This window comes from Mobula hypostoma, chromosome X1, assembly GCF_963921235.1.
Source record: "Mobula hypostoma chromosome X1, sMobHyp1.1, whole genome shotgun sequence".
NCBI classification, from domain to species: Eukaryota; Metazoa; Chordata; class Chondrichthyes; order Myliobatiformes; family Myliobatidae; genus Mobula; species Mobula hypostoma.
The window spans coordinates 10,514,107-10,541,031 of record NC_086128.1 but is presented as its reverse complement, the minus strand read 5'-3'; the positions used below and the strand labels follow the sequence as shown (position 1 = coordinate 10,541,031).

At 44.3% G+C, this 26,925-nt stretch overlaps 1 protein-coding gene across 1 annotated transcript in view; it reads right to left on the bottom strand.

The window, feature by feature from the left end:
• Positions 1 to 4,760, bottom strand: part of LOC134340487 (parathyroid hormone/parathyroid hormone-related peptide receptor-like) — a 59,443-nt gene extending 54,683 nt beyond the window's left edge. The window contains exon 1 of the mRNA XM_063037798.1: positions 4,698 to 4,760. Within this exon, the coding sequence (XP_062893868.1) occupies positions 4,698 to 4,760 (63 nt within the window). The remainder of the gene's footprint in view (positions 1 to 4,697) is intronic.
• Positions 4,761 to 26,925: the final 22,165 nt, after the last annotated feature.

The window sequence follows — 26,925 nt, the reverse complement described above, 5'->3', positions numbered from 1 at the left end:
ATCTGAGAAGGAACAGCAATTTTTGAAGCCAACAGATGTGCAGAATTAGAAGAAAAGAGAAGAAAATGGAATGAGAGGCAGCAACAACCAAAGCCCGATCTGCCATCTGGAACTACCTGTCCTGAATGTGGAAGAACTTTCAAAGCCAAGATTGGACTCATAAGCCACTTGAGAGCCCATAGGTAGATCAACAGAACAAAGACCATCATTTTTGACCTCAAGGGATAGCCATGACAACGACAACCTCACAGCTCTTGAGCTCAATCCCATGGTTGATGAAGGCCAACACACCATGCACCTTCTTAACAACACTGTCAACCTGCGCAGCAGCTTTGAGTTTCCTATGGACTCGGACCCCAAGATCCCTCTGATCCTCCATGCTGCCAAGAGTCTTACCATTAATACTGTATTCTGCCATCATATTTGACCTACCAGAATGAACCACCTCACACTTATCTGGGTTGAACTCCACATGCCACTTCTCAGCCCAGTTCTGCATCCTATTGATGTCCCGCTGTAACCTCTGACAGCCCTCCACACTATCCACAATACCCCCAACCTTTGTGCCATCAGCAAATTTACTAACCCATCCCTCCACTTCCTCATCCAGGTCATTTATACAAATCACAAAAAGAAGGTGTCCCAGAATAGATCCCTGAGGCACACCACTGGTCACTGACCTCCATGCAGAATATGACTCATCTACAACCACTCTTTGCCTTCCATGGGCAAGCCAGTTCTGGATCCACAAAGCAATTTCCCCTTGGGTCCCATGCCTCCTTACTTTCTGAAGGAGCCTTGCATGGGGTACCTTATCAAATGCCTTGGTGAAATCCATATACACTACATCCACTGCTCTACCTTCAGCAATGTGTTTTTTTACATCCTCAAAAAATTCAATCAGGGTCGTAAGGCACAACCTGCCCTTGACAAAGCCATGCTGATTATCCTTAATCAGATTATGTCTCTCCAAATGCTCATAAATCCTGCCTCTCAGGATCTTCTCCACAACTTGTCCACCACTGAAGTAAGACTCACTGGTCTATAATTTCCTGGGTTATCTCTACTCCCTTTCTTGAACAAGGGAACAACATTTGCCACCCTCCAGGCCTCCAGTACTTCTCCTGTCCCTATTGATGATGCAAAGATCATTTCCAGAGGCTCAGCAATCTCCTCTCTCACTTCCCACAGTAACCTGGGGTACATTTTGTCTTGTCCCGATGACTTATCCAACTTGATGCTTTCCAAAATCTCCAGCACATCATCTTTCTTAATGCCCATATGCTCAAGCCTTTCAATCTGCTGTAAGTCATCACCACAATTGCCAAGGTCTTTTTCCCTGGTGAAAGAAGTTGAAGGATATGTTGAATCTGTGAAAATGTTATTTAATTTGTTTGAGGTCACTTCTCTCAGGATTGAAAATTGTTCAGATCCTTTTCCCAATGAATTTGCTTTGCTACTTTCACACCTGAACAGACTTTGTTCCTATGCAGGATTATCTCTATGTACTCACTAAGTAGCAACTCTGTAAAGAACGTAAATTTACCTAGGATTGGTAAACTCAAATGTCTGACATCATTCTGATTTAATATCATTAATTAATTTATATGAATTGTATTATATTAATAACTCTGTTCCCAGTAGTGACAAGGAAATCAGAAACTTAGTGAATCTAGATGGTTCCATTTAGAGTTTTCAGGGACCAGCCTGGAATTTCCTATAGTTTCATAGAGATGAAATTTATAGGAACTGTAGCAAAGCAGGTTGAGCAGGGTCACCTTATCATAAAAGTAAAAGATATGGGTGTGGATACCCCAAGGTGATGTGCTCATGGAAGACTTGGTTTTACCTCATTTTATGTCCTGTCTCAGAATCCAGGACAGGTTTCTGGGGGCTGGGAGGTGAGACACAAGGCGAGCAGTGGGCAGTCAGGAGAAACAATGGTCATGAACAACTGTGGACTCTTTTGTCTGAAACCAGACCAAAAAAAACAGAAACAAGAGAAAATCTGCAGATGCTGGAAATCAAAGCAACACACACAAATTGGTGTAGAAACTCAGCAGGCCAGGCAGCATCAATGGAAAAGAAGAGTACAATTGACGTTTCAGGCCAAGACCCTTCAGCAGGACTGGAGAAAAAAAATGAGTAGATCTAAAAGGGTGGGGGAGGGAAGTAGAAACACAATGTGATAGGTGAAACTTGGAGGGGGGAGGGGTGAAGTAAAGAGCTGGGAAGTTGATGTGTGAAAGGGATAAAGGGCTGGAGAAGGGGGAATCAAACAGGAGAGGACAGAAGGCCATAGAAGAAAGAAAAGGGGAGGAGAAGCACCAGAAGGAGGTGATGGGCAGGCAAGGAGTTAAAGGTGAGAGAGGGAAAAGGGGCTGGGGATTGGTGAAGGGGTAAGCATTAGCAGAAATTAGAGAAGTCGATGCTCATGCCATCAGGTTGGAGGCTACCCAGATGGAATATGAGGTGTTGTTCTTCCAACCGGAGTGTGGCCTCATCACAGCAGTAGAGGAGACCGTGGATAGACATATCAAAATGGGAATGGGAAGTGGAATTAAAATGGGTGCCACTGGGAGATCCTGCTTCTTCTGGTAGACGGAGTGTTGTTCCAATAAAAGAATTTCCTAATACAAGTTACTGTTCAAGAACTGGAACAGTTCTTGATATTGTACACAAAATATTTTTAAAAATATCACCATAATCACTGTGAGGTAAGATTTCAAGAAATGTTTTTAGATTGTTGCCAAGCCAGTTTGATGAAAATGAAACTGAGGGACGGAAAGTATTGTGAATAATATTCATGATAGAAAGGCAGATTAAGGGATCACAGATCTTGCACACAGTCCAGTGGTCAGCATTGGATGGCTAAAGTTATTGATCAATGAAGAGACCTGTCACACCAACAAACTAGTACAGCTTGAAGCTAGGCAGAGGACATAGTTCTGTTGAAGGTAACTAAACATCCAATATTTTACAAATGATTTTACAAGGGTCATGCAGAACCAGATCTAATATTTATCAAATGGTAAAGTTTTTGCACGACTCCTGAACACAATGGTGTGATAAAGGAATGAATAAATTGAGTGAGAAAATGTGAGCCAGGGTATAAAGTAGGACAGGACCAATAAATTAGTGGTGCACAAAAATGAAGATCAAGATGCAGTGTCTCAACCAGGCTGATATAGTCATCTTGTACCTGCAGTGGTGAAATCATGCTTTGTGATACTGCATGGCCACTGATGAAACTTTTTGTTCAAAGCTTTGACTGTTCTACACAGAAACTGACTTCTTGAAATACAAATTAATTAAACAAATAGAATAGGACAAACACACAGGCTCCAAATGTGAGATAAAGTAGAAGGTTACAGAAGTCTAAATTAAAATTCAAATTAAATGGTCCACCATAATTAGAATTACCATTATATTTCTAGGATCTAGTTAATAAATGTTTGATGTGTTGAACTGCATAATGAGGAAAAGATTTGTATTTGTATTTACAATTTAAGCTATTTAAAATCAATAAACAGAAATCTGTACTCATTGCCTTCATGGAATTGGAATGTCACCGGCAAGGCAGGGTGGATTGACCATTCCTGATTCCCAAGACCAAGGAGAGCATTGGTGTGTCTGGACTCTGGTATCGAGCAGAACTGGCAAGGAAGGCACATTTCCTTCCTAGAGGGCATATGAACAAAATGGGTTTTTACAACAATCTGGTAGTTCCATGGTGATTGTACTAACTTTTTAACAATGAACTCCCATATTTTATTTAATTTATTTAAACAATTTATCTAACTACCATGATGGTATTCCCACTCTTGCCTCTGGTTGTAGGGCGTAATGCAGAAATGGTTGGACTGTCAGATTGAATTGTTTGTGAAAAGATGTTAAAACTGGCCCCTGGAACAGGGATGGGTGATTCAAAAGTCTGCAGTCTTTTAAAATAAAGCGAGAGGAGCAAGGACATCACTGTGAAGTTCATAGAATGGTCACAGCAGGAGGACTGCCCTGTTCTCCGCAGTGGACTTTAGGGAAGAGTGCAGTGGATCCCAGAGATGAGGCTCTTTAGTTGTGCGAATGCTCTGGAGATGCCGAGGTTGTTCTCCCTGTTTACAGAGATAAGGGTAGAGTAGTGTGACGTATTGAGACCAACTGGAATGCACATCACAGAGACAGTACGGATTTGATGGGCTGATTGGACTCCTTCCATCCTTCCGCGATTTCATAACTTTGTTGACTTTGGGTCTTCCAACCAACTTGGAAGATTGGGTTATGTTGATTAATACTTCTTACTATTTGTTAACTTTGACATTTGGTGCTGGGATCGTTTCAATTTTAAGAATAATTTCCAAGAGGACCAATTACTAATCTTTCCTCAAACACCGGGATATGGCGTCAGTCCAGTCACCGTCCTGACACTTGCCAATCCAGATGTTCACCACATCCAAGGGGATTCTCACAATCGGAAGCCATAAAACTAAAATCTGAGCGCCCTCCTCGATAAAACCAAGCCCAAGAGGGCTGACTGAGAAGCTATCCTCCTGCCAAGCGCCAGTGCATCACTATCCTTGGGGGCACAACCTGCCCCGTCTGGCACAGATACCCTATTCCCACCTCTGCCCAACCGCTGGCAGGGAGGATGCAGAAGTGTTGATCTGCTGGTAACATCAGTCGTTGGATTCGCTACTCACCAGGGCACGGGCAGAGCCGAGCACAGCACAGCACAGCAGGAGCCCAAAGCAGCGGGCGGCCATCTCCGCAATTCCACCGATCGGAGCCTGTCTTCACCGGGACCCCTTCCACCTGCGCCGGACGCGCCCGGTCCCTCGGAGGTGATTAGTCACTTCTTCAGAGAGTGAGCCACAGTTGACAGCGGCGGCGTGTGAACTCCCTCCCCACTGACCGCCCCGGACAAAGTAAACGGGACACAGCGGAGACCATTGAAAGCGCTCGGGTCAGCAGGTTAATGGAAACTGCTGCGAAATAAGAGAATGTCAAACCAGTTACATCAAATGAAGAAAGTAAAACTAACAGTCAAACGAAACGTTTAAACGAAAATAAATGCATGACATATTCCAGGGTCATTGTTCCCACCTCCGCACCGGATTTACAGCACACTGGCTGCTCCCCATACCTCTGCTTCCTCTCCTCCTTCCCCCTCCCCGATCCTACCTCCCTCCCACCCACTCCAATCCCTCCTCCCCTTCCCTCCCTCCATCCCCACTCCTCCCACGCCGCCCCCACTCCCTCCCTCCCTTCTTCTTCCTCTGTCCTCTCAGCTTCCTTCTCCATCCCCTCGCCCGCGAGTGGGGTTGCTGGCGGTGCTGAGATTCTGGGACGATGTCCCGGCTTGGCCTGAAGCTGATTGAACGGATAGCTCACAATCTCTGTGTGGCTGACACGCGAACAGAAAGTCTGGGTGTGAGCCAGCGCCGTTCAGAGATCATTCGGAGATGCGATCACAAGGAAAGCATATCAGTGACATTTCTTTCTCAGGAGGTTCGGCTTATCAGCTGACATTCTAACAAACTTCTACAGATGTGCAATTCAAAGTGTCCTGCTTGCATCAAGATGCGGTACGGCAGTTCCAATGCACGGGAATGTACAATAAGAAATTGCAGAGTAATGGACTCTGCCCCATACATCACGGGCACATCTCTCGCCACCACTGGTACTATCTACGGGTGGCGACGCCCAAAGAAGTCGACATCCTTTATCAAGAATCCCTACCATCCAGGCCATATCATCTTCTCAGGACTAGCATCGGGCAGGAGGTACAGAAGCTTGAAGTCCTACACCATCAGGTTCAAGAATAACTACTGTCATTCAACTATTTGGTTCTTGAACCCACCAATACAACCTGAATCACTAGAGTTTAGCAACAGTATGACTACTGATCATTAGTTTTGTTCTAATTGTGTTCTTTCTTCTAAAAATTGTGCATAATTTATGTTTAATTTATCTTTTTTCTTCTTAAGAATGTGCTATATGCCTGTGGTGTTACTGCAGGCAATATTTTCATTGCATCTGTGCACACACTTAGACTTTTCCAGTCCCCACCCTACCTTACCTATATCTGTTACCCTCCCCCCCCCCCAGTTCCATCTGCCCATCACCCATGCACTGCTCCTCTTGGGTTTCTTTTCCCTTGGTCTATTCTTCCTAGGCTATGGTTCAACCTGTCCATCACCCCTTCCTTAACTGATCACTTCCACTTGCCTGTACAACCACCTGACTCCATCCAACCAAATCCATTTCTTACTTTTTCTCTTGCATGTTTTCACCTATCACCCATCAGCCTCTATATATAAATTACTCCCCCAACCCTTTCCATCTGGCTTCATCTGCCCATCATCCCCCACCTCACCTAATTTATCAAAGAGCAAAAGAGATACAGACCAAATGCAGGCAAATGTGACTAGCTCAAATAGACATTTTAGTAAGCATGGTTAAATTGGGCCAAAGATCTTGTTTCTATACTGTATAACTCTATGAGAGCCTGACTCTATTCCATTGATCACCTACCAGCTCCACCTCAACCTTTCCTCTTTTGCTGATGATCTCTCCTCTACACTCTCAGTCTTGATGCAGGGACTTGGCCTGAAACACTGACCATCCCTCTGCCTCCACAAATGCTGTTTGACCTGCTGAGATCCTCCAGCAGTTTATTTTATGCTCCAGGTTCCTACATCTACAATCTCTTGTGTCTCCACTTAATGAGGAGATGAGTAGGTCATTCAGTTTTGGTCACTTAGTTACAGGAAAGATGCAATCTGCAATCTCTTGTGTCTCCACTTAATGAGAAGATGAGTAGCTCATCCAGTGTTGGTCACCTTGTTACAGGAAAGGTGCAATCTGCAATCTCTTGTGTGTCCACTTAATGAGGAGATGAGTAGGTCACCCAGTTTTGGTCACTTAGTTACAGGAAAGATGCAATCTGCAATCTCTTGTGTCTCCACTTAATGAGGAGATGAGTAGGTCACCCAGTTACAGGAAAGATGTGGCCATACTCAAAAGAGTGCAGAAAAAAATTGATGCGGATGTTGTGAAGACTAGAGGACTTGAGTTATAGGGAAAGGTTGGCGAGGATAAGTCTATTCCTTCAAATGTATAAGAGCAATGGGCAACTATATAAAATGTTTAAAGTTATGAGAGGTATAGATAAAAGTGGATGGTAATAGTCAGGGAGTATAGATTTAGGGTGAGAAGGGAAAGATTTAAAAGGGACTGGAGGGGAAATTTTTCACACAGAGGGTGGTGAATGTATGGAATGAGTTGCTAGATAAGGTAGTTGAGGAGGGTACAATAATATTATTGAAAAAGCACTTAGATATATGGAAGGACAGGGCTCGAGAGGTATGGGTCGAATGCAGGAAATTGGGATTAACTGGGTGGGCACCAAGGTCGGCATGGAGTTTTTGACCTGAAGGACTCGTATCTCTGCTGTATTGTTCTCTGACTATGTGGGTCCATTCACTTACCCTGGTTCAAAACCTCTGCCGCCTCCTCCTCCTCCTCCTCTGGGTGCTCTGGTTACCTCCCATGTTCCAAAGATGCACAGATCACTGTTCCTTCTAAGATGTGTGGGTACAGAAACTGAAATGCTTCCACACCCATAGCCTTTGTTGCCATGCAACTAGAATTTTCTTTATATGATATTAATATAAATTTGAAATTATGTTAATATAATTTTAAATCTATGTTAATGTAATTGTGAAATACCCTGTAATTATGTGTTAATGAATAAAATCCATACATTTTCTAAATAATAGAACCACAACCTTTGCTTTGGAGTATTTTAGAGCTTCAACATATTTACATTGTTAGTGTTTCAAGTTACAACACTGTTACAAATTGTAATAGTAAACACAGAATGGAAGTTAGAGGCTCATTGTTAATAAACTGCTGGCCTGCTGAACACCAACACCATCTAAGTTTACCAAATGTGAAAGATTTTCTTTGTTGTACTGCATTTCATTATACCCTTCAATTAATAAATAAAATCTAAAGTATGTTTCGATTCAGTTTCAGTTTTCATTCTAAATATTTGCCATATGCATATTACAAAAAAAACATTCAAAGTGCTGTGCAGTTTTCAGGCTGTGTAAAAATTTCCTGCTCAGAGCAATGGTGGGCCCATGCAGCTGTAAAAAAAAATTAGAGGGAACGTTGCGTACGGGTTAGTGATAGTAAATTGTGGGCAGGCCACATTGGCGCTGGAAGCATGGTGACAGTTGCAGGTTGCCCCTAGCACAATCCTTGGACTGTTGCTTGTTGTGCAAATGACATATTTCATTGTGTGTTTTGATGTTTCAATGTAGACGTGACAAATCAAGCTAATCAGTTCACTTTCCCATTCTTTTTTACTATGACCAGACTTTACCTTAACCCGGTCATCTAGATCATTAAAATAGCACTAATGTAAACAGTCAAATCCCCAGCCCTGTTCCCTTAGGCGTAGCTATTCGCAGCCTGCTAATGTGAAAATGTTCTGGTGTCTATTCTTTGTTTTTTGTGTCTGCTAACAAATCCTCTATGTTTGATCCCACGAGGTCTTTATCTTGTGCTGAGAGCTTTCATGATGCACCTTATCAAATACATTAAGCACCTCCCTTCTATCTATCCAGATCTATCTTCAAAAGTAACAAACTTCAACACTATTTTCCTTTTCACAAAACCATGTTGACTCTGTCTTCTGCTTTTCCAGGTATTCTCCTGACTCTTGGGCCAACCAGTGATGTTAAGCTAACTGGCCCATAGTTTCTTGTCTTTGCACTGTATTGCTGTTAGAAAATAAGAAATTTTACCTCATATAAGACAGTCATAGTAATCATGATACAAATTTCCTAAATTTGTTTCCCTCTCCCTCTTTGTTTTTTAATCTAAAAATCTGTTCGATTCTGGTCCAGATTTGTACTCCCCCCCCCCCCACCCACCTTTTTATTCTGGCTTTACCCCCATTCCTTTCCAGTTTTGATGAAGGGTCTCAGCCCAAACATCAACTACTCCATTCCCATAGATTCTGCCTGACCCGCCAAGTTCCTCCAGTAATTTTTGTGTGTTGCTCTGGATTTCCATCTGTCATTTCAGCTACTTTGTTGCTTATATGTTTGTATAATCATCTGTTTGTAAACCTTTAGCAACTTGCAGTAGATTTGGTTCTATACTTCTGTAGTTCCTTTGTAAAACTGGTGCTCAGCCAATACCTTTTCACTGGTTTCCTTATCTAACCAGTTACACCAGTTTGCAATGCAAAGAGAGAGCATGAAGACACGTTCCTTTGTAACTGTTTTACTTGCCTCACTTGCCGGCACAAGCTGACTTGTACGACGATGGACATCTCATAAAATAGCTGTAACCATAAGATCTGTACCTCATTCTTGACTCCTGAAGAACCTTCAGGACAACATCATCTCCTGATCCAACAAGCCATTGCTTTGATTGTTTTCCAGTCTGGTTGTCTCTTTACAGAATCCACAAGGTTGGGAGATGGCAAGCAGTGGATCCAACTATCTCTCAGCTTCCTGTCTGAGAATTGTAGGGTATATTCTGCTGGGCCTCAGTTTACATGGTAATCTTTCTCTGGTGATATTCTTATAAACAGAAGAAAAAATCTGCAGATGCTGGTAATGAAAAGCAATGCATACATAATGCTAGAGGAACTCAGCAGGCCAGACAGCATCTATGGAGAGGAATCCATAAATTCTGACAGCTGGTAATTTCTCCTCCCCTCTACCTTCTTTCTTTTTCCATTCTCCACTCTGGCCCTCCTCTTACCCCTTCTCTTCTCACCTGCCCATTGCCTCCCCCTGGTGTCCCTCCACTTCACTTTCTCCCATGGTCCACTCTTCTCTCCTATCAGATTCCTTCTTTTTCAGCCCTTTACCTCTTCCACCTATTACCTCCTAGTTTCTCACTTCATCTCCCTCCCCCACCTGCCTACCCACTTCCCCCCTCACCTGGTTTCACCTGTCACCTGCCAAGTTGTACCCCTTTCCCTCCCCCACCTTCTTATTCTAGCATCTTCCCCCTTCCTTTCTGGTCCTGATGAAGGGTCTCAGCCCGAAATGTTGACCGTTTATTCCCCTCCATAGATGCTGCCTGGCCGGCTGAGTACCTCCAACATTTTGTGTCTGTTGCTTTTTATATCATAGCTCCTGAGACCCATTTGCCCCATGCTTACTGCCATTTTTGGTGTCTTTGGCTGAGATGATATAACTCTTTAATCCTCTGCCAATTCCTTATTCCCCAGAATGATGTTTTATTGCTTAGCTTCCAAGTGATCAGCATTTACCTTAGCTGCTCCCTTCTTTTTCCCATTCCTGTGGAGTGTTGATGAGAGGGAAGAATGAATCATTGCACAGATTTGTTTTTGTGATATATTTGTACAGTTATTGTGAACTATTCATTACTCTTCTCAATACTCTGGACTGGTCTGACAGTACTGCTAGATCCAGCTCAAAATGAGTCATTAAGTTCGCTGATTCCACAACAGTGGTTGGCTTCATCAACAACTATGATGAGACAGTGTAGAGTGGCTGGTAGAATGATGCATGGACAGCAACTTGAGTCTCAACGTGGACAAGACTAAAGAGATGATTGTGGAGATTAGGAAGGCGCAGGCCGACCACTCCTCACTGCACATAAATGGCTCCTCCATGGAGAGAATTAGGAGCACCAAGTTCCTGAGAGTGTACATAAATGGATAATCTCACCTGATCCCTCAATACCACCTCTTCAGTTAAGAAAGGAGATTGAGATAAGTGAGGCTCCCCCCCCCCTGCATTCTAACCAATTTTTACAGGAGCACCATTGAGAGTGTCCTGACCAACTACATCACCGTCTGGTATCAGGAATTACAAGGCAACTGACCATAAGATCTTACAAAGGATTGTGAGGACTGCTGAGAGGATTATCAGGGACTCTCTTCCACCCAGCCGGATATTTATCAGAAGCACTGCATACTTAGTGCCATTAAAGTTGTCAATGATCCCTCCCACCCATCCAACAGTCTCTTTGACTCCCTACCATCAGGCAGGAGGTACTGTAGCATTAGAACAAGCACTGTTAGGATAGGAAACAGCTTCTTCCTCCAGGCTGTGATATTACTGAACTCCCAGCCATCACCCAGGTCTCATCATGTATGAAGCATCAGTATTGTTATACTTTTTAATTTTTAACTTGTGTTGTAAATGCACCTTATGCTAAATGTCAATCCTCTGGAATATATTTTATTATTTGTTAATTTACTTGTGGTAATATTAGCTCATGTGTTGTGTGTGAGTTATATGTACAGTGTTGTGTACCTTGGTGCAGAGAAATGTTTTGTTTGGCTGTTTACATATGTACAGTTGAAACAACAATAAACTTGAACTTGAACTGATCAGAATCTGGTTTATAATCACAATCTTATATGATGGGAAATTTGTTATTTCCTTCTATGAGGAATGGTGCATGTTCTCCAGACTTCTCTTTCCTGAAATTATCCCAAGAAAGGTTTGCAATCTTTCATTCTATAAAGGAAATATGCTGTTCATGTTTAATATAGTACAAACCAAAGTCAAGTGGAGGTGGAGAAACTTACATTGGTATCCTACTGAGGAAACGTAGCCACTGATAAGGCAGTCAGTGGGTGCAGATTCCACAACCCATACTGGCAGAATAACGGCATTATCTGTTTCAGCATGGCTGCTTGAATGATGATAACCAAGTCACCAGGAGAATATTTCTCTTTCTTGGAGTCATGTTGTAGAATCCTTTGCATCACCTGGGCAGGGAGAGGGAGATAGATGAGTTATGGCATGAACACAGTTGGTCCCACTCAGTTTGCATTGACCTTCCGAACCCATTTTATCCTTCTCCCACATTCTCCTCACCTCTAACCACACCTCTCACTCCCCAGTGTAGCATTCCCTCAAAGCTACACTGGAGCAGCAAACTAGTGGAGAGAGTGAGCAATTTCAAGTTCCTGGGTGTCAATATCTCTGAGGATCTATTTTGGACCTAATATATGGATGCAGCTATAAAGGCGGCAAGACAGCAGCTATATTTCATTAGGAATTTGAGGAGATTTGGTTTGTCACCTAAAACACTCAAAAACTTCTACAGATGTACCATGGAGAGCATTCTGACGGGCTGTGTCACCGTCTGGTATTGGGTGGGGGGGGGGTGCAGGGAGGCTACTGCACAGGATCGAAGTAAGCTGCAGAGAGATGTAAAATTATTCAGCTCCATCATGGGCACTAGCCTCTGTAATATCCAGGACATCTTCAAGGAGCATTGCCTCAAAAAGGTGGCGTCCAACATTAAGGACCCTTAGGACATGCCCTCTTCTCACTGTTACCATCAGGTAGGAGGTACAGAAGCCTGAAGGCACACACTCAGTGATTCAGGAACAGCTTCTTCCCCTCTGCCGTCTGGTTTATGAATGGACGTTGAACCCATGAACACTACCTCACCTCTTTTTAATTTTTATTTTTGCACTACTAATTTAATTTAACTATTTAAAATATATACTTACTGTAATTCATAATTTTATTGCACTGTACTGCTACTGCAAAGAAAAATTTCACGACATATGCCAGTAATATTAAACCTGATTCTGTGTCCATTTCTCTGGAGTGGAAGCTGAACCCCCAAGCTAGCTCCAACGTGTCTGTAATCCATGGCTAAAGCAGTCCAAGAGAATAAGCAAGGTACACAGCATCAATTGAGGCTTTACCTGGAATACATTTGGAAATATAGCAAAACAGAACTCCTTTGATTCCCCTTTAATTATAACAATAATTGAGATTTATTACAAAAGAGAAATTAGATGTTATTTGTAGAGTAAGTTAATCACATTAAACTCAGGAGGACAACAATTTTCAAACACAAGAAAATCTGCAGATGCTGGAAATCTGAGCAACACACACAAAATGCTAGAGGAATCCAGCAGGCAGACAGCATCTGTGGAAGTGACTAAACAGTTGACATTTTGAGCCAGTCTTCATTGGGACAGGGGAAAAAAATGATAAGTCAGTGAAAGAAGGTGGGGGAATGGGAGGAAGTACAAGGTGATAGGTGATCAGTGAAACCAGGAGAGGCGGAGGGGTTGAAGTAGAGAGCTGGGAAGTTGATTGGTGAAAGAGATACAGGACTGGAGAAGGGGGAATCTGACAGGAGAGGGCAGAAGACCATGGAAGAAAGGGGAGGAGCACCAGAGGGCAGGTAAGGAGATAAGGAGAGAGAGGGAGAGGGAAACGGGAATGGTGAAGGTGAGGGGAGGACAATTATTGGAAGTTTGAGAAATTTATATAAGGGCAAGAATTTCACAGGTTTCTTTGTTTTATTTCTCTAACAAGGAGAAAAAGGCAAAACCCCCTGGGAAGATGAATATCCATTACCTACCCATGTGACCTCTAATCACTGCCACCGTATTTACTCAGTTAGGCCACAGAACTCTTCACAAGAAGTATCTAAAATAAGCTAGGTTAGTGAGATTCATACAAGGCCCCACCCCTCTACATTGAAAATCACAAGACAAATCTCTGTAAATGTTGTTCAAGCAATGATGCCTCTGGTGTATATCGATCTTCCCAACATCCATTATTTAGCCCTGGTGTATTGGTTTCCAAAGCTGGCATCCACCGTCTGTCAGGCGCTGTGATCTTTGCTTGCTTGGGCTCATCCAAACAACGCAGGTTCAGAAACACTGATTTTTCCATCTGTTTTTCAACGGAAATGGCCCATGAATGTAAGGTCACAAAGTTCCAGAGGGTAGACTTGCTCCAAACTTCGGAGGCTGGGCATTGATGCTCGGACGTAGGAGAGGACCTTGCAGAAATAGCAGAACACATACAGTTAATGAAATCAGCATCTGTGCCTCTCTGAAATATCGACACCGACTAATTAGAGATGTACACTAGCCAATTTAACCACAACAAAATAACCTAAATTAAGAAAACTGGATCAATAAACTATACATGTTTGAACTCAGAAACAAATACAGGAGGTGCTCAGCATGAAAGGTTCCTGACTTGAAATATTTCTCTCCCCACAGTACCAAAACTTTCTGACATAGACTTTGGATTTTCTACGTGTAGCTGAAACACTTAAAACAATGGCATGAACATTAATTTCTCGAACTTCCGGTAATTGCCCCTCCCCCCCTCAGCATCCCTGTTTCCCTCTCTCACCTCATCTCCTTACCTGCCCATCACCTCCCCTCCCCTTTCTTCCATGGCCTTCTGTCCTCTCCTATCGGATTCCCCCTTCTCCAGCCCTTTATCTCTTCACCAACCCACTTCCCAGCTCTTCACTTTCATCTATCACCTACCACTTAGTATTTCTTCCTCCACCCCGCCCCCACACTTCTCATCTATTTTTCCAGTCCCGATGAAGCTTCTCGGCCCAAAACATCGACTGTTTTCTGTGGATGCTGCCTGGCCTGCTGAGCATTTTGTGTGTGTCAAAACTCAGAGGTAGGCTCACGTGCTCTTCTCCCATCAGCCCTTATTCCTCTATCAGCTGCGGCTCAGTCAATGGCACGACTGGCTAACTGTGCCTGACTAGCCCAGTTTTATTTACCACAAGACCATAAGACAAAGGAGCAGAAGCCGGCCATTCGGCCCATCGAGTCTGCTCCACCATTTTATCATGAGCTGATCCATTTTATCCTATTTAGTCCCACTCCCCCGTCTTCTCACCATAACCTTTGATGCCCTGGCTACTCAGATACCTATCAATCTCTGCCTTAAATACACCCAATGACTTGGCCTCCACTGCTGCCCGTGGCAACAAATTCCATAGATTCACCACCCTCTGACTAAAAAAATTTCTTCACATTTCTGTTCTGAATGGGCGCCCTTCAATCCTTAAGTCATACCCTCTCGTACTAGACTCCCCCATCATGGGAAACAACTTTGCCACATCCACTCTGTCCATGCCTTTCAACACTCAAAATGTTTCTATGAGGTCCCCCCTCATTCTTCTAAACTCCAAGGAATACAGTCCAAGAGCGAACAAACGTTCCTCATATGTTAACCCTCTCATTCCCAGAATCATTCTAGTGAATCTTCTCTGTACCTTCTCCAATGTCAGCACGTCCTTTCTTAAATAAGGAGCCCAAATCTGCCCACAGTACTCCAAGTGAGGTCTCAGCAGCGCCTTATAGAGCCTCAACATCACATCCTTGCTCCTATACTCTATTCCTCTAGAAATGAACGCCAACGTTGCATTCGCCTTCTTCACCACCGACTCACCCTGGAGGTTAACCTTAAGGGTATCCTGTACGAGGACTTCCAAGTCCCGTTGCACCTCAGAACTTTGAAGTCTTTCCCCATTTACTTCGAGATACAGCGAGAAATAGACATTTCCAGCAACTTGAGCCCTGCTGCCTGGGAACCTTGACAACCCCAATTTCACCATAACCTCACCCGAACTAATTTACAATGATCAATTAAAACTGTCCGGTACGTCTTTGGATTGCGAAGAGAAAACCAGAGGACCTGGAGAAAGCCTAGCATTCCACAGGACGGATACACAGGGGACGCCAGGACAGAAATCTGAATTCCGATTCCCCGATCTGTAATAACGCCGCTACACTATCGTGGCGTCCCTGGAATTCCTCCAGCATTGTATGTGTGTCTATGGGGGTGTTAAGCCAAGGGTTTCTGGGGGTGCGTCACTAAGGCTTTTGTGAAGGTGTGTGGGCCAGCGTACGGTTTAGGGTGTAATTATACGGGCAGTGGGGAAAATTATCCGTCTTGTTCGTCTTGATCTCGCTACTAGATATTTTTCATCCTTTCAGCCCCCCACTCTGCTCCGCCTTTTGTTAACGGTTCAACACCCCTAAGCTTAATTAACCAGGTGTGCGCTGGGGTCTTCAGGTGTTTCGGGATTTTAATCAATAGACACCCTCGCCCAAGCGACCCAGCCAGGGTTGATGAAGGCCGCATTGTGTTTTTCCCATGGACCAACATAATGAAATGCATGTCACTTTGATTTACTCACCTTTAAGCTCGCTATGTCATCCAACAATTTCTAGTCAATATAATATGTGGTAGAATTTCACTGCCATCCTCCCATATTCCCCAATTACTGTTTGTCAAGTATTAGGAACAATGTAATTCATTAAAGTATATCAAAGTTTCATCTTTCCCTCCCGCACTTTCTGCTTTCGGCAGTGATCGCTCCCTACGCGACTCCCTTGTCCATTCGTCCCCCCCAGCCATTGGCGCTTATCCTTGCAAGCAAAACAAGTACTATACTTGCCACACCACCTCCCTCGCCACCAATCAGCGCCCTAAGCAGTCCTTCCAGGTGAAGCTTGTCGTGTCCACTCTGGGGCAGCCCCCTCAGCTTTGGTCCCCACCGGACACTCAGCTCTCACCTGTGGCTCCAAGTAGCTGTTTACATGGGACAGCGGCCACACCCCGGTACACCGCTTGGACAGGCGGGCTACACCAGGTGATGGTAGCCAGTGGGTCTCATACCCCGGTGAGTTAGGGACATGTCGTAGCACGGGAAGTCAGCTCCCCGGGACTGGGCGGATGAGATCCAACGGCCTGGAAGGCTCTGTAGAGAGCGAAGGGCGTGACGAGGCACAGAAGATGACATAGTCATGCACTGCAACCAAGGAAGACCCCAGTTGTGACAACGACTCGTACCACTGGACCCAGACTTCTGAGGTCGAGAGAGTGGAACTGACCCATCGATGGATGCGACGGACCACCTCCAGAAGTATTGGTAATGTTCTAATTTGTTCTGTATTTCAGTTCTGAATAGTCTTATTGCTTATTACTTGCTAACTATCAGTGGCAAAAGTCCCTGCTTTTTGAACGCAAGCACACGTCAGTTAACGCTATCTAAAAATTGTTCGCTCTAAGCACGATGCAGTGTCTAACGGTCGCACAAGTTCCCGCGACCGCAGCGAGTTAGAAACTGTCCAGCAAGTTTTTTTGTCCCAATTAGACAGCACAGTGCCCAAATAAAGAAAGGAAATCTCAGCTATTTTCTGGATTAAGTTTTGTTGTTTAAGAGTCGTCCTAAATAAGGGGCTGTCCCGATTAATTGATGGACCAATTAACCGGAATTCACTGTACATATTACTACAAATATCGATCCTTTCTCTTGTGAGAAGTACAACTGTCCGCAGTAAGGGGACTGGAGTAGTCGTTTCTGTACTGGCCACGTGTACACACAATGAATTCATCTATAATGTCCGTGGTCTTCAGGACAGAATAACCCAGCCGATGTTTAAAGGAGGAGATAGGAGCTGAAAGCACAGAGGAGGGAGGGAGAGGGGGGATGAGTAGTGAGGGGAAAAGGAGGAGCTTGCCTTGAGTTTAAAGTAGGAGATTAGACTGAGGTTGCAAAGGGAGGGAGATAGATAGAGAGTTTGAGAAGAAGCAGGGAGAGTCTAAAGTAGAGACCAAGAGAGAAAAGGAGAGGTGTGTGAACCAGAGGGAGTGACCCTTCTTGGTGAAGGGTCTCAGTCCAAAAAGTCTACTGTTTATTCCTCTCCATAGACGCTGCTTGATCTGCTGAGTTCCTCCAGAATCTTGTGTGTGTTCCTCTGGAGTTCCAGCATCTGCAGAATCTCTTGTGTTTGAGAGACATATAGAGAAACAGAGAGAGTGAGTGAGAGAGAGAGAGGGAGTAGGCTGAGAAAGTTGAGAGAGCACAAAAATCAGAGTGACAGTTTAGAACAGTACAGCACAGCACAGCACAGGCCCTTCAGCCCACAATGTTGTGCTGACCTTTTAACCTACTCTAGAGGAAGGAAGAACGAGAGGTGGAGGGAAGGAGAGAGACGTGTGTGTGTGACATACAGAAAAGATACAGTGTAAGAATGAGACAGAGAGAGGAAGCAGACAGAGTCAGAGCAAGAGGGTGATGGAAGAAGACAGAAAAGAGACAGGGAAATAGGCAGAGAGAGGGAGAAAGGTAGAGTGAGAGATACAGATACTAAGTGAGAATGATAGAGAGTGACAGAGAGACAGAGACTGAAAAAGAGCAAGAAAATTTCAGGTATGTTAAAACTAGGTGATGAGTTCAAATTCAATATGCTCTAACAGGATGTGAGGCAAAGCTGCTAAGTTTAGGGAACCTTGGTTAACAAAGGGTATTGAAAAATAGAATGGGGAGAAGAAAGAAAAACATGCCAGGGTTTGGAAATTGGTTCTGAATGAGTCACCTGAGATTTATAGGGGTCTAGGAGGGAACAAAAAAGTATTAAGGACTGAAAAGAGATTGGATAGGCTGGGTTTATTCTCACTGGAATGTAATAAGCTTAGAGATGACATTATACAAATTTATTAAATTATGAGGGATGCAATCAGCATCTTTACTCCAGGACAGGGAGCACAGGGATGAAGTGAGAGGGAGAGAAATGTAAAGGAGATCTGAAGGTATGTATGTAAGTACTTGGATAGGAAAAGTGGAGAGAGGGAAATGGGTCAATTGCAGGCAAATGGGATTAATCTGGAAGGCATTATGGTCAATATGGACAACGTAGGCCAAAAGGGCCTGTTTCTGTTCTGAACAAATGCACGATTCTTCAAGAGAGATGGAGAGAGAAATAGAGGAAGTGAGCCAGAGACATAGAGATAGAGAGAAAGAGAATGGGTCAAGAATTTAAGTGAGAAGGAGACATCTGGAACTTTGGAGATATACCTCTGAAAAGAGTACAATACTGTAAGCAGTCAAAAGAGAAATGGATTATATTTAGTGAGGGTTTAAGGAGCAATCTGTGTGTGGGTAAACTGTCACCGCTGATCTTCTGAGAGTGACATCTTCAAGCTGATGGAATAATATTTGGGGAATGCTCTCTCATACACCGTTAGCTCAGATGCCTGGAACTTGACGTAACATGGCTCAGCAAAGGGTGTGAGATGCCATGGCGTGACTTCTGTCTCTGTCTAGGATTCGGAATTCCAGCAGCTACTATTACTTTAGACATTGTGGCTCTGTCTGCGTTTACATTCATGCATAAAATTCTGACTGTTCCTCACGGAAGGACCATTGACCATTGACAGAGACCGAGTACATTTCCTCCGTGGGATGAGCAAGTCCAGAACCAGTATGCAAAGGAATACCGGGGCTCCTCGGATCCCGACTTTAAGACAAACTCTCCCATATAATTTAAAAGCATTTTTCAAGCTAGTAATAATAATAATAACAACATGTCTTGTGGCTTTCACTAATGGTTGTAAACATTTATGGATAGTGTCAGGGTGATTATCAATGAACTGAAAGGTTTATAGCAAGTGTATGTAGAGTAACACAATCGAAAGCAGATGTTTCCGACTTGCAGAGAAATTAGTTTCCTCACAGCTCTCAAGAACGTACTACACAGAATATAGTACAGCGCCAGAACAGACTCTTCAGCCCGTGATGTACTGAACTAGTTAAACTAGTAATTAAATGCCTGCTAATCTATTGCCTTCTGCCTACACAATGCTCATATCCCTCCATTCTCTGCACATTCGTGTCCTTATCTAAGAGCTGTCTAACCACTGCTCCAGGCACCTGCCATTCTGTGTGTAAATACTTATCCTGTGCATCTTTCAGCTTATTCCCTCTCACCTTAAATGCAAGCTCTCTAGTATTAGACTTTTCGACTCTGTGAAAGAGATGCTGGCTGTCAACTCTATCTATGTCTCTCAGGTCTCTCCTCAGTTGCTGTCACTCCAGAGAAAACAACCCAAGTTTGTCCAACCTTTCCATATTGAGAAGTTTCAAGTTCTTCAGTATACTGTACACATCACTGATAATCTCACCTGGACTGTACACACTGGCTTTGTGGCAAAAAAAGCACAACAGCATCTCTTCCACCTTGAATGACTGAAGAAGTTTAGCATGGGCCCTAAAATCCTCTGTAGACCTTCTACAGGGACACTATTGAGAGCATACTATCTGGCTGTATGGGAATTGCACCAATCTTCATTGCTGAGCACTGCAGAGAGTGGTACGGACAGCCCAGCACATCTGTGGATGTGAACTTCCCTCCATTGTGGGAATTTATAATAGCAGGTGCAGAAAGAAGACCTGGAAAATCATCGGAGACACCAGTCACCCCAACGTGAACTGTTTCAGCTGCTTCCATCTGGCAAACGGTACCGCAGCATTAAAGCCAGGACCAACAGGCTACGGGACAGCTTCTTTCTACAAGCCATTAGACTATTAAATTCACATGTCTGTACATTGCAACTGAGTCATAAAGCAAAGACTTTTACCCCGTCAAGTCGTGGGATGGATGTCAGATTTAAATAAATTCTAAATTCTAAAAAATTAATAGCTCATGCCCTCTAATCTAGGCAGCATCCTGGTAAACCTCTTCTGCACCCTCTCTGAAGCCTCAACATCATTCCTATAGTGGGTCAACCAGAATCTAATCCAATATTCCAAAACGGCCCAACCAGAACAGGATCATTCCCTAACCCAGAGACTGCCTGTAAGGTACTGCACCTCATGGTCACTATGCAGACAATGACCACAATACAAATGTCGGTGAACTCAGCCTTACCTTTAGTCATGGTGAAAACAAATGAGATCTGTGTCTCACTGTGTTCTCACCTCTACACATTGAGGGTGGTGATTTGTTATGTTATAACAGTTGGTGGGTACCATGCATTTGTGAATCTCCTTTTCCATAAGACCATAAGATATAGGAGCAGAAGTAGGCCATTTGGCCCATCGAGTCTGCTCTGCCATTCAATCATGGGCTGATCCAATTCTTCCAGTCATCCCGACTCAATCCCCACTGAGGAGCTAACCTGGTCATTTCTCCGCATCTCTGTTCTAAATGGATGTCCTTCAATCCTGAAGTCGTGCCCTCTTGTCCTGGACTCCCCTACCATGAAAAATAACTTTGCCATATCTACTCTGTTCAGGCCTTTTAACATTCAGAATGTTTCTATGAGATTTCCCCCCCCCCCCCATTCTCCTGAACTCCAGGGAATACAGCCCAAGAGCTGCTAGATGTTCCTCATACGGTAACCCTTATATTCCTGGAATCATTCTCATGAATCTTCTCTGAACCCTCTCCAATGTCAGTATATCCTTTCTAAAATAAGGAGCCCAGAACTGCACACAATACTCCAAGTGTGATCTCCCAAGTGCCTTATAGAGCCTCAACATCACATCCCTGCTCTTATATTCTATACCTCTAGAAATGAATGCCAACATTGCATTTGCCTTCTTCACAACCGACTCAACCTGGAGGGTAACCTTTAGGGTATCCTGCACAAGGACTCCCAAGTCCCTTTGCATCTTTGCATTTTGAATTCTCTCCCTATCTAAATAATAGTCTGCCTGTTTATTTCTTCCACCAAAGTGCATGACCATACACTTTCCAACATTGTATTTCATTTGCCACTTCTTTGCCCATTCCCCTAAACTATCTAAGTTTCTCTGCAAGTTCTCTGTTTCCTCAACACTACCTGCTCCTCCACCTATCTTTGTATCATCAGCAAATTTAGCCACAAATCCATTTATCTCATAGTCCAAATCATTGACATAGATTGTAAATAGCAGCGGTCCCAACACCGATCCCTGTGGAACTCCACTGGTAACCGGCAGCCAGCCAGAATAGGATCCCTTTATTCCCACTCTCTGTTTTCTGCCGATCAGCCAATGCTCCACCCATGCTAGTAACTTCCCTGTAATTCCATGGGATCTTATCTTGCTAAGCAGCCTCATGTGTGGCACCTTGTCAAAGGCCTTCTGAAAATCCAAGTAGACCACATCTACTGCATCTCCTTTGTCTACCCTGCCTGTAATTTCCACAAAGAATTGCAGTAGATTAGTCAGGCAGGATTTTCCTTTCAGGAAACCATGCTGGCTTTGGCCTATCTTGTCATGTGCCTCCAGGCACTCCGTAATCTCATCCCCAACAATCAATTCCAACAACTTCCCAGCCACTGATGTCAGGCTAACAGGTCTATAGTTTCCTTTCTGCTGCCTCCCACCCTTCTTAAATAGCGGAGTAACATTTGCAATTTTCTAGTCATCCAGTACAATGTCGGAATCTATCGATTCTTGAAAGATCATCGTTAATGCCTCTGCAATCTCTCCAGCTACTTCCTTCAGAACCTGAGGGTGCATTCCATCAGGTCCAGGAGATTTATCCACCCTCAGACCATTAAGCTTCCTGAGCACCTTCTCAGTTGTAATTTTCACTGCACATACTTCACCTCCCTGACACTCTTGAATGTCTGGTATACTGCAGATGTCTTCCACTGTGAAGACTGATGCAAAATACACATTCAGTTCCTCTGCCATCTCTGCGTCTCTCATTACAATATCTCCAACATCATTTTGTATTGGTCCTATATCTACCCTTGACTCTCTTTTACCCTTTATATACTTAAAAAAGCTTTTAGTATCTTCTTTGATATTAGTTGCTAGCTTCTTCTCATAATTCATCTTTTCCTTCCTAATGAGCTTCTTAGTTTCCTTCTGCAAGTTTTTAAAAGCTTCCCAATCCTCTATCTTCTCACTAGCTTTGGCTTCCTTATATGTCCTGTTTTGCTTTTACTTTGGCTCTGACTTCACTTGTCAGCCACGGTAGTGTCCTTCTTCCATTCGAAAATTTCTACTTACTTGGAATATATCTGTCTTGCACTTCCCTCATTTTTCGCAGAAACTCCAGCCATTGCTGCTCTGCTGTCCTTCCTGTTAGTGTCACTTTCCAGTCAACCTTGGCCAGTTCCCCTCTCACGCCATTCTAAAAACAACAAGCTGATCTAAAAAGCCATCCCTTTGACATTCTACAAATTCTCTCTCTTGAGATCCAGTACTGGCCTGGTTTTCCCAATCCACGTTCATGTTAAAATCCCTGATGATTACCATGACATTGCCCTTCTGACACGCCTTTTCTATCTCCTGCTGTAAATTGTAATCCACATCCCGGCTGCTGTTTGGAGGCCTGTATACAACTGCCATTTGGGTTCTTTTACCCTTGCCATTTCTTAACTCAACCCATAGAGACTCTACACCTTCTGATCTTATGTCATCCCTTTCTAATGATTTAATATTATTTCTTATACACAGGGCCACACCAATCCCTCTGCCTACTAACCTGTATTTCCAATACACCGTATATCCTTGGACGTTCAACTCCCAGTGGCAGCCATTCTTTAGCCAAATTTCAGAGATGGCCACAGCGTCATACTTGCTAATGTGGAGCTGAATTTCAAGATTGTCAATTTTGTTTATTATGCTGCATGCTATGTTCCCTCTAAGCTGTGCATGTTTTTCACCCAGCGCACAAAGGAAATTAACGAGCACACAAAAGATTAGTTACCTAAAATAATGTAGTAATTAATAATTATACTTATTGAAGATCTTTTGGCTAAATGTTTCTTTTAACTAGTTAGTCGGTTTTTCAAATACCACAATGCACGTCACTAATTTACATCACCTCACTAATCCTGTTCCAGTTTGTACAGCTGCATCACGGTAGCAGCCATCTTTGGCAGACAGTGTTCATATCGTAAGGTTTACAAAGATCTGTTCCAAATCCTGTAGATAGCTTACTAAGTTTTTATTGAAAAATTGATTCATTATGTCGAATTCAAAAGAAGTGAAGGGCGTGAAGCGCAAAAGAACTGCAAATTTGTTTAAAGTTGAATAGCTTAACAAAATAGTGGAAACTGTTACACTGAAAGCTCATGAGGTCATGAACGTTCAGCTACGAGCCATACTTATGTACAATTCGGAAACTGGAGTTATCTGTTTGTATTGTCGTGGTGCGAAAGTTGCTGGAGAATTTGCTAGTGGAAAGAAGTGGGATGATATTTGGAAACTTGACTTTTTGAAGCGTCATTTGGCAAGTAAATTGCATTTGGATGGTGTACAAAACCTCAGGCAACAGAACCCGTCATTACCCATTACAGGATGAGGTACAAGAATGGTCAGCTTTTGATTTCTCCGCAATTGCAGATTGTGACTTCACATTTGGCAATGAACAAGTTAATGCCTTATGTCTAAGATATCATGATTTTAGCTGAAAATACTGTAATAGACAGTTTAATGATTTCAAATTTTCCGTGCAAGAAAAAAATTAAATCCAAGCTGATTTCAAACTTTGCTCAAATGGTGGCAGTTGTACTTCAAAATGAACAGTTTTGTGACCTTGCACAGTTGATGGACATTGGGGGAACCTTCCTTGCATCTAGTGCGGACTGTGAGCGAGGTTTTAGCCTCATGAATCAACTCAAAAACAAGCTGAGAAACCGTTTAGGTGAATGTCATTTGGATATGTTAATGAGAATCAAAAGCTATCAATGGGATGGAAGTTCTATTAGTCTAGATAGAGTTTACAAAGAACGGGTAAATGCCAAAGACAGGAGAGAGAAAAAATAACTGAGTGACTTAAATATGTATGTTATTTTGTTGTTATTCTGTGCAGTTTTATGTCAAATATTTTGTAAACCTACATAAACTGTGCCATGTGTGTATTCAGTGCGCACATACTTTTGTCACAGGAAAAACATTTGCACAACATAAGATCTTTGCGCACACTGACTACTAAAAATTAGAGGGAACATTGGCTGAATGCATTCAGATATAACATTTTTTGCTTTCTGTTTTAACTGCACCACACCTCTATTGCCCTGTAACTCATCCCACTGGCTGTGATTATGCCTCATCTCCTGCCTGTCCTTTCTTTCATCTCTGTTGCATGCTATCTTTGATTTATTTCTGTTTTCCCCTTCCTCAGCCCTATCACTCCAGTTCCCATCCCCCTGCCAAATTAGTTTAAACCCACCCGAAAGCTCTATTAAACCTGCCTGCTAGGATATTGGACCCCTTTGGGTTCAGGTGTAACCCGTCATTTTTGTACAGGTCATACCTCCCCCAGAAAAGGCCCCAATGATTCAGGAACCCGAAGCCCTGCCCCCTACACCAGTCTCTCAGCCACACATTTTTCAGTGACTGGTCAGATTTGTGCTTTGTAGACTGAACCAAAGTACTCTGCAATAAAATTCCAATAATCCATCTCACCACTTTGGCGGGGCCTGTCTGGCAGATTTTCCAGGCTGTGGACATTATTCCTATTAGGTCTCCAACACAATTTAATTCACTTTTTAAAGATGTTATGTTATTTTATAATAACTTTACCAGTGAACCATTGAAAGGACCCTAGAAGGTAAGGCCCAGGGAATGGGGAGCCCAGATGGTGGGGCATAATGAAATGGGAGCCCAGAGGGTGAGGCTGAGTGAATTGGGAGTCCAGAAAATGAAACCCAGTGAATTGGGAGCCCAGAGGGTGAGGCTCAGTGAATTTGGAGCCCAGAAAGTGAGGCCCAGTCCAGTGAATTGGGAGTCCAGAGGGTGAGGCCCAGTGAACTGGGAGCCCAGAAGGTTTAACATGATGAATTGGGAGCCCAGAGAGTGAGGCCCAGTGAATTGGGAGCCCAGAGAGTGAGGCCCAGTGAATTGGGAGCACAGAGGGTGAGGCCCAGTGAATTGGGAGCCCAGAGGGTGAGGCCCAGTGAATTTGGAGCCCAGAGGGTGGGACATGGTGAACTGGGAGCCCAGAGGGTGAGACATGGTGAACTGGGAGCCCAGAGGGTGAGGCATGGTGAACTGGGAGCCCAAAGGGTGAGCCCCAGTGAATTGGGAGCGTAGAAGGTGGGACATGGTGAACTGGGAGCCCAGAGGGTGGGACATGGTGAACTGGGAGCCCAGAGGGTGAGGCATGGTGAACTGGGAGCCCAAAGGGTGAGCCCCAGTGAATTGGGAGCGTAGAAGGTGGGACATGGTGAACTGGGAGCCCAGAGGGTGGGACATGGTGAACTGGGAGCCCAGAGGGTGAGGCATGGTGAACTGGGAGCCCAAAGGGTGAGCCCCAGTGAATTGGGAGCGTAGAAGGTGGGACATGGTGAACTGGGAGCCCAGAGGGTGAGACATGGTGAACTGGGAGCCCAGAGGGTGAGGCATGGTGAACTGGGAGCCCAAAGGGTGAGCCCCAGTGAATTGGGAGCGTAGAAGGTGGGACATGGTGAACTGGGAGCCCAGAGGGTGGGACATGGTGAACTGGGAGCCCAGAGGGTGGGACATGGTGAACTGGGAGCCCAAAGGGTGAGCCCCAGTGAATTGGGAGCGTAGAAGGTGGAACATGGTGAATTGTGAGCCCAGAAGGTGGGGCATGGTGAATTGGGAGCCCACAGGGTGAGGCCCAGTGAATTGGGAGCCCACAGGGTGAGGCCCAGTGAATTTGGAGCCCAGAGGGTGAGACATGGTGAACTGGGAGCCCAAAGGGTGAGCCCCAGTGAATTGGGAGCGTAGAAGGTGGAACACGGTGAATTGCGAGCCCAGAAGGTGGGACATGGTGAGTTGGGAGCCCACAGGGTGAGGCCCAGTGAATTGGGAGCGTAGAAGGTGGAACATGGTGAATTGTGAGCCCAGAAGGTGGGGCATGGTGAATTGGGAGCCCACAGGGTGAGGCCCAGTGAATTGGGAGCCCACAGGGTGAGGCCCAGTGAATTTGGAGCCCAGAGGGTGGGACATGGTGAACTGGGAGCCCAGAGGGTGGGACATGGTGAACTGGGAGCCCACAGGGTGAGCCCCAGTGAATTGGGAGCGTAGAAGGTGGGACATGGTGAACTGGGAGCCCAGAGGGTGAGGCATGGTGAACTGGGAGCCCACAGGGTGAGCCCCAGTGAATTTGGAGCCCAGAGGGTGAGACATGGTGAACTGGGAGCCCAAAGGGTGAGCCCCAGTGAATTGGGAGCGTAGAAGGTGGGACATGGTGAACTGGGAGCCCAGAGGGTGGGACATGATGAATTGGGAGCCCAGAGAGTGAGGCCCAGTGAATTGGGAGCACAGAGGGTGAGGCCCAGTGAATTGGGAGCCCAGAGGGTGGGACATGGTGAACTGGGAGCCCAGAGGGTGGGACATGATGAATTGGGAGCCCAGAGAGTGAGG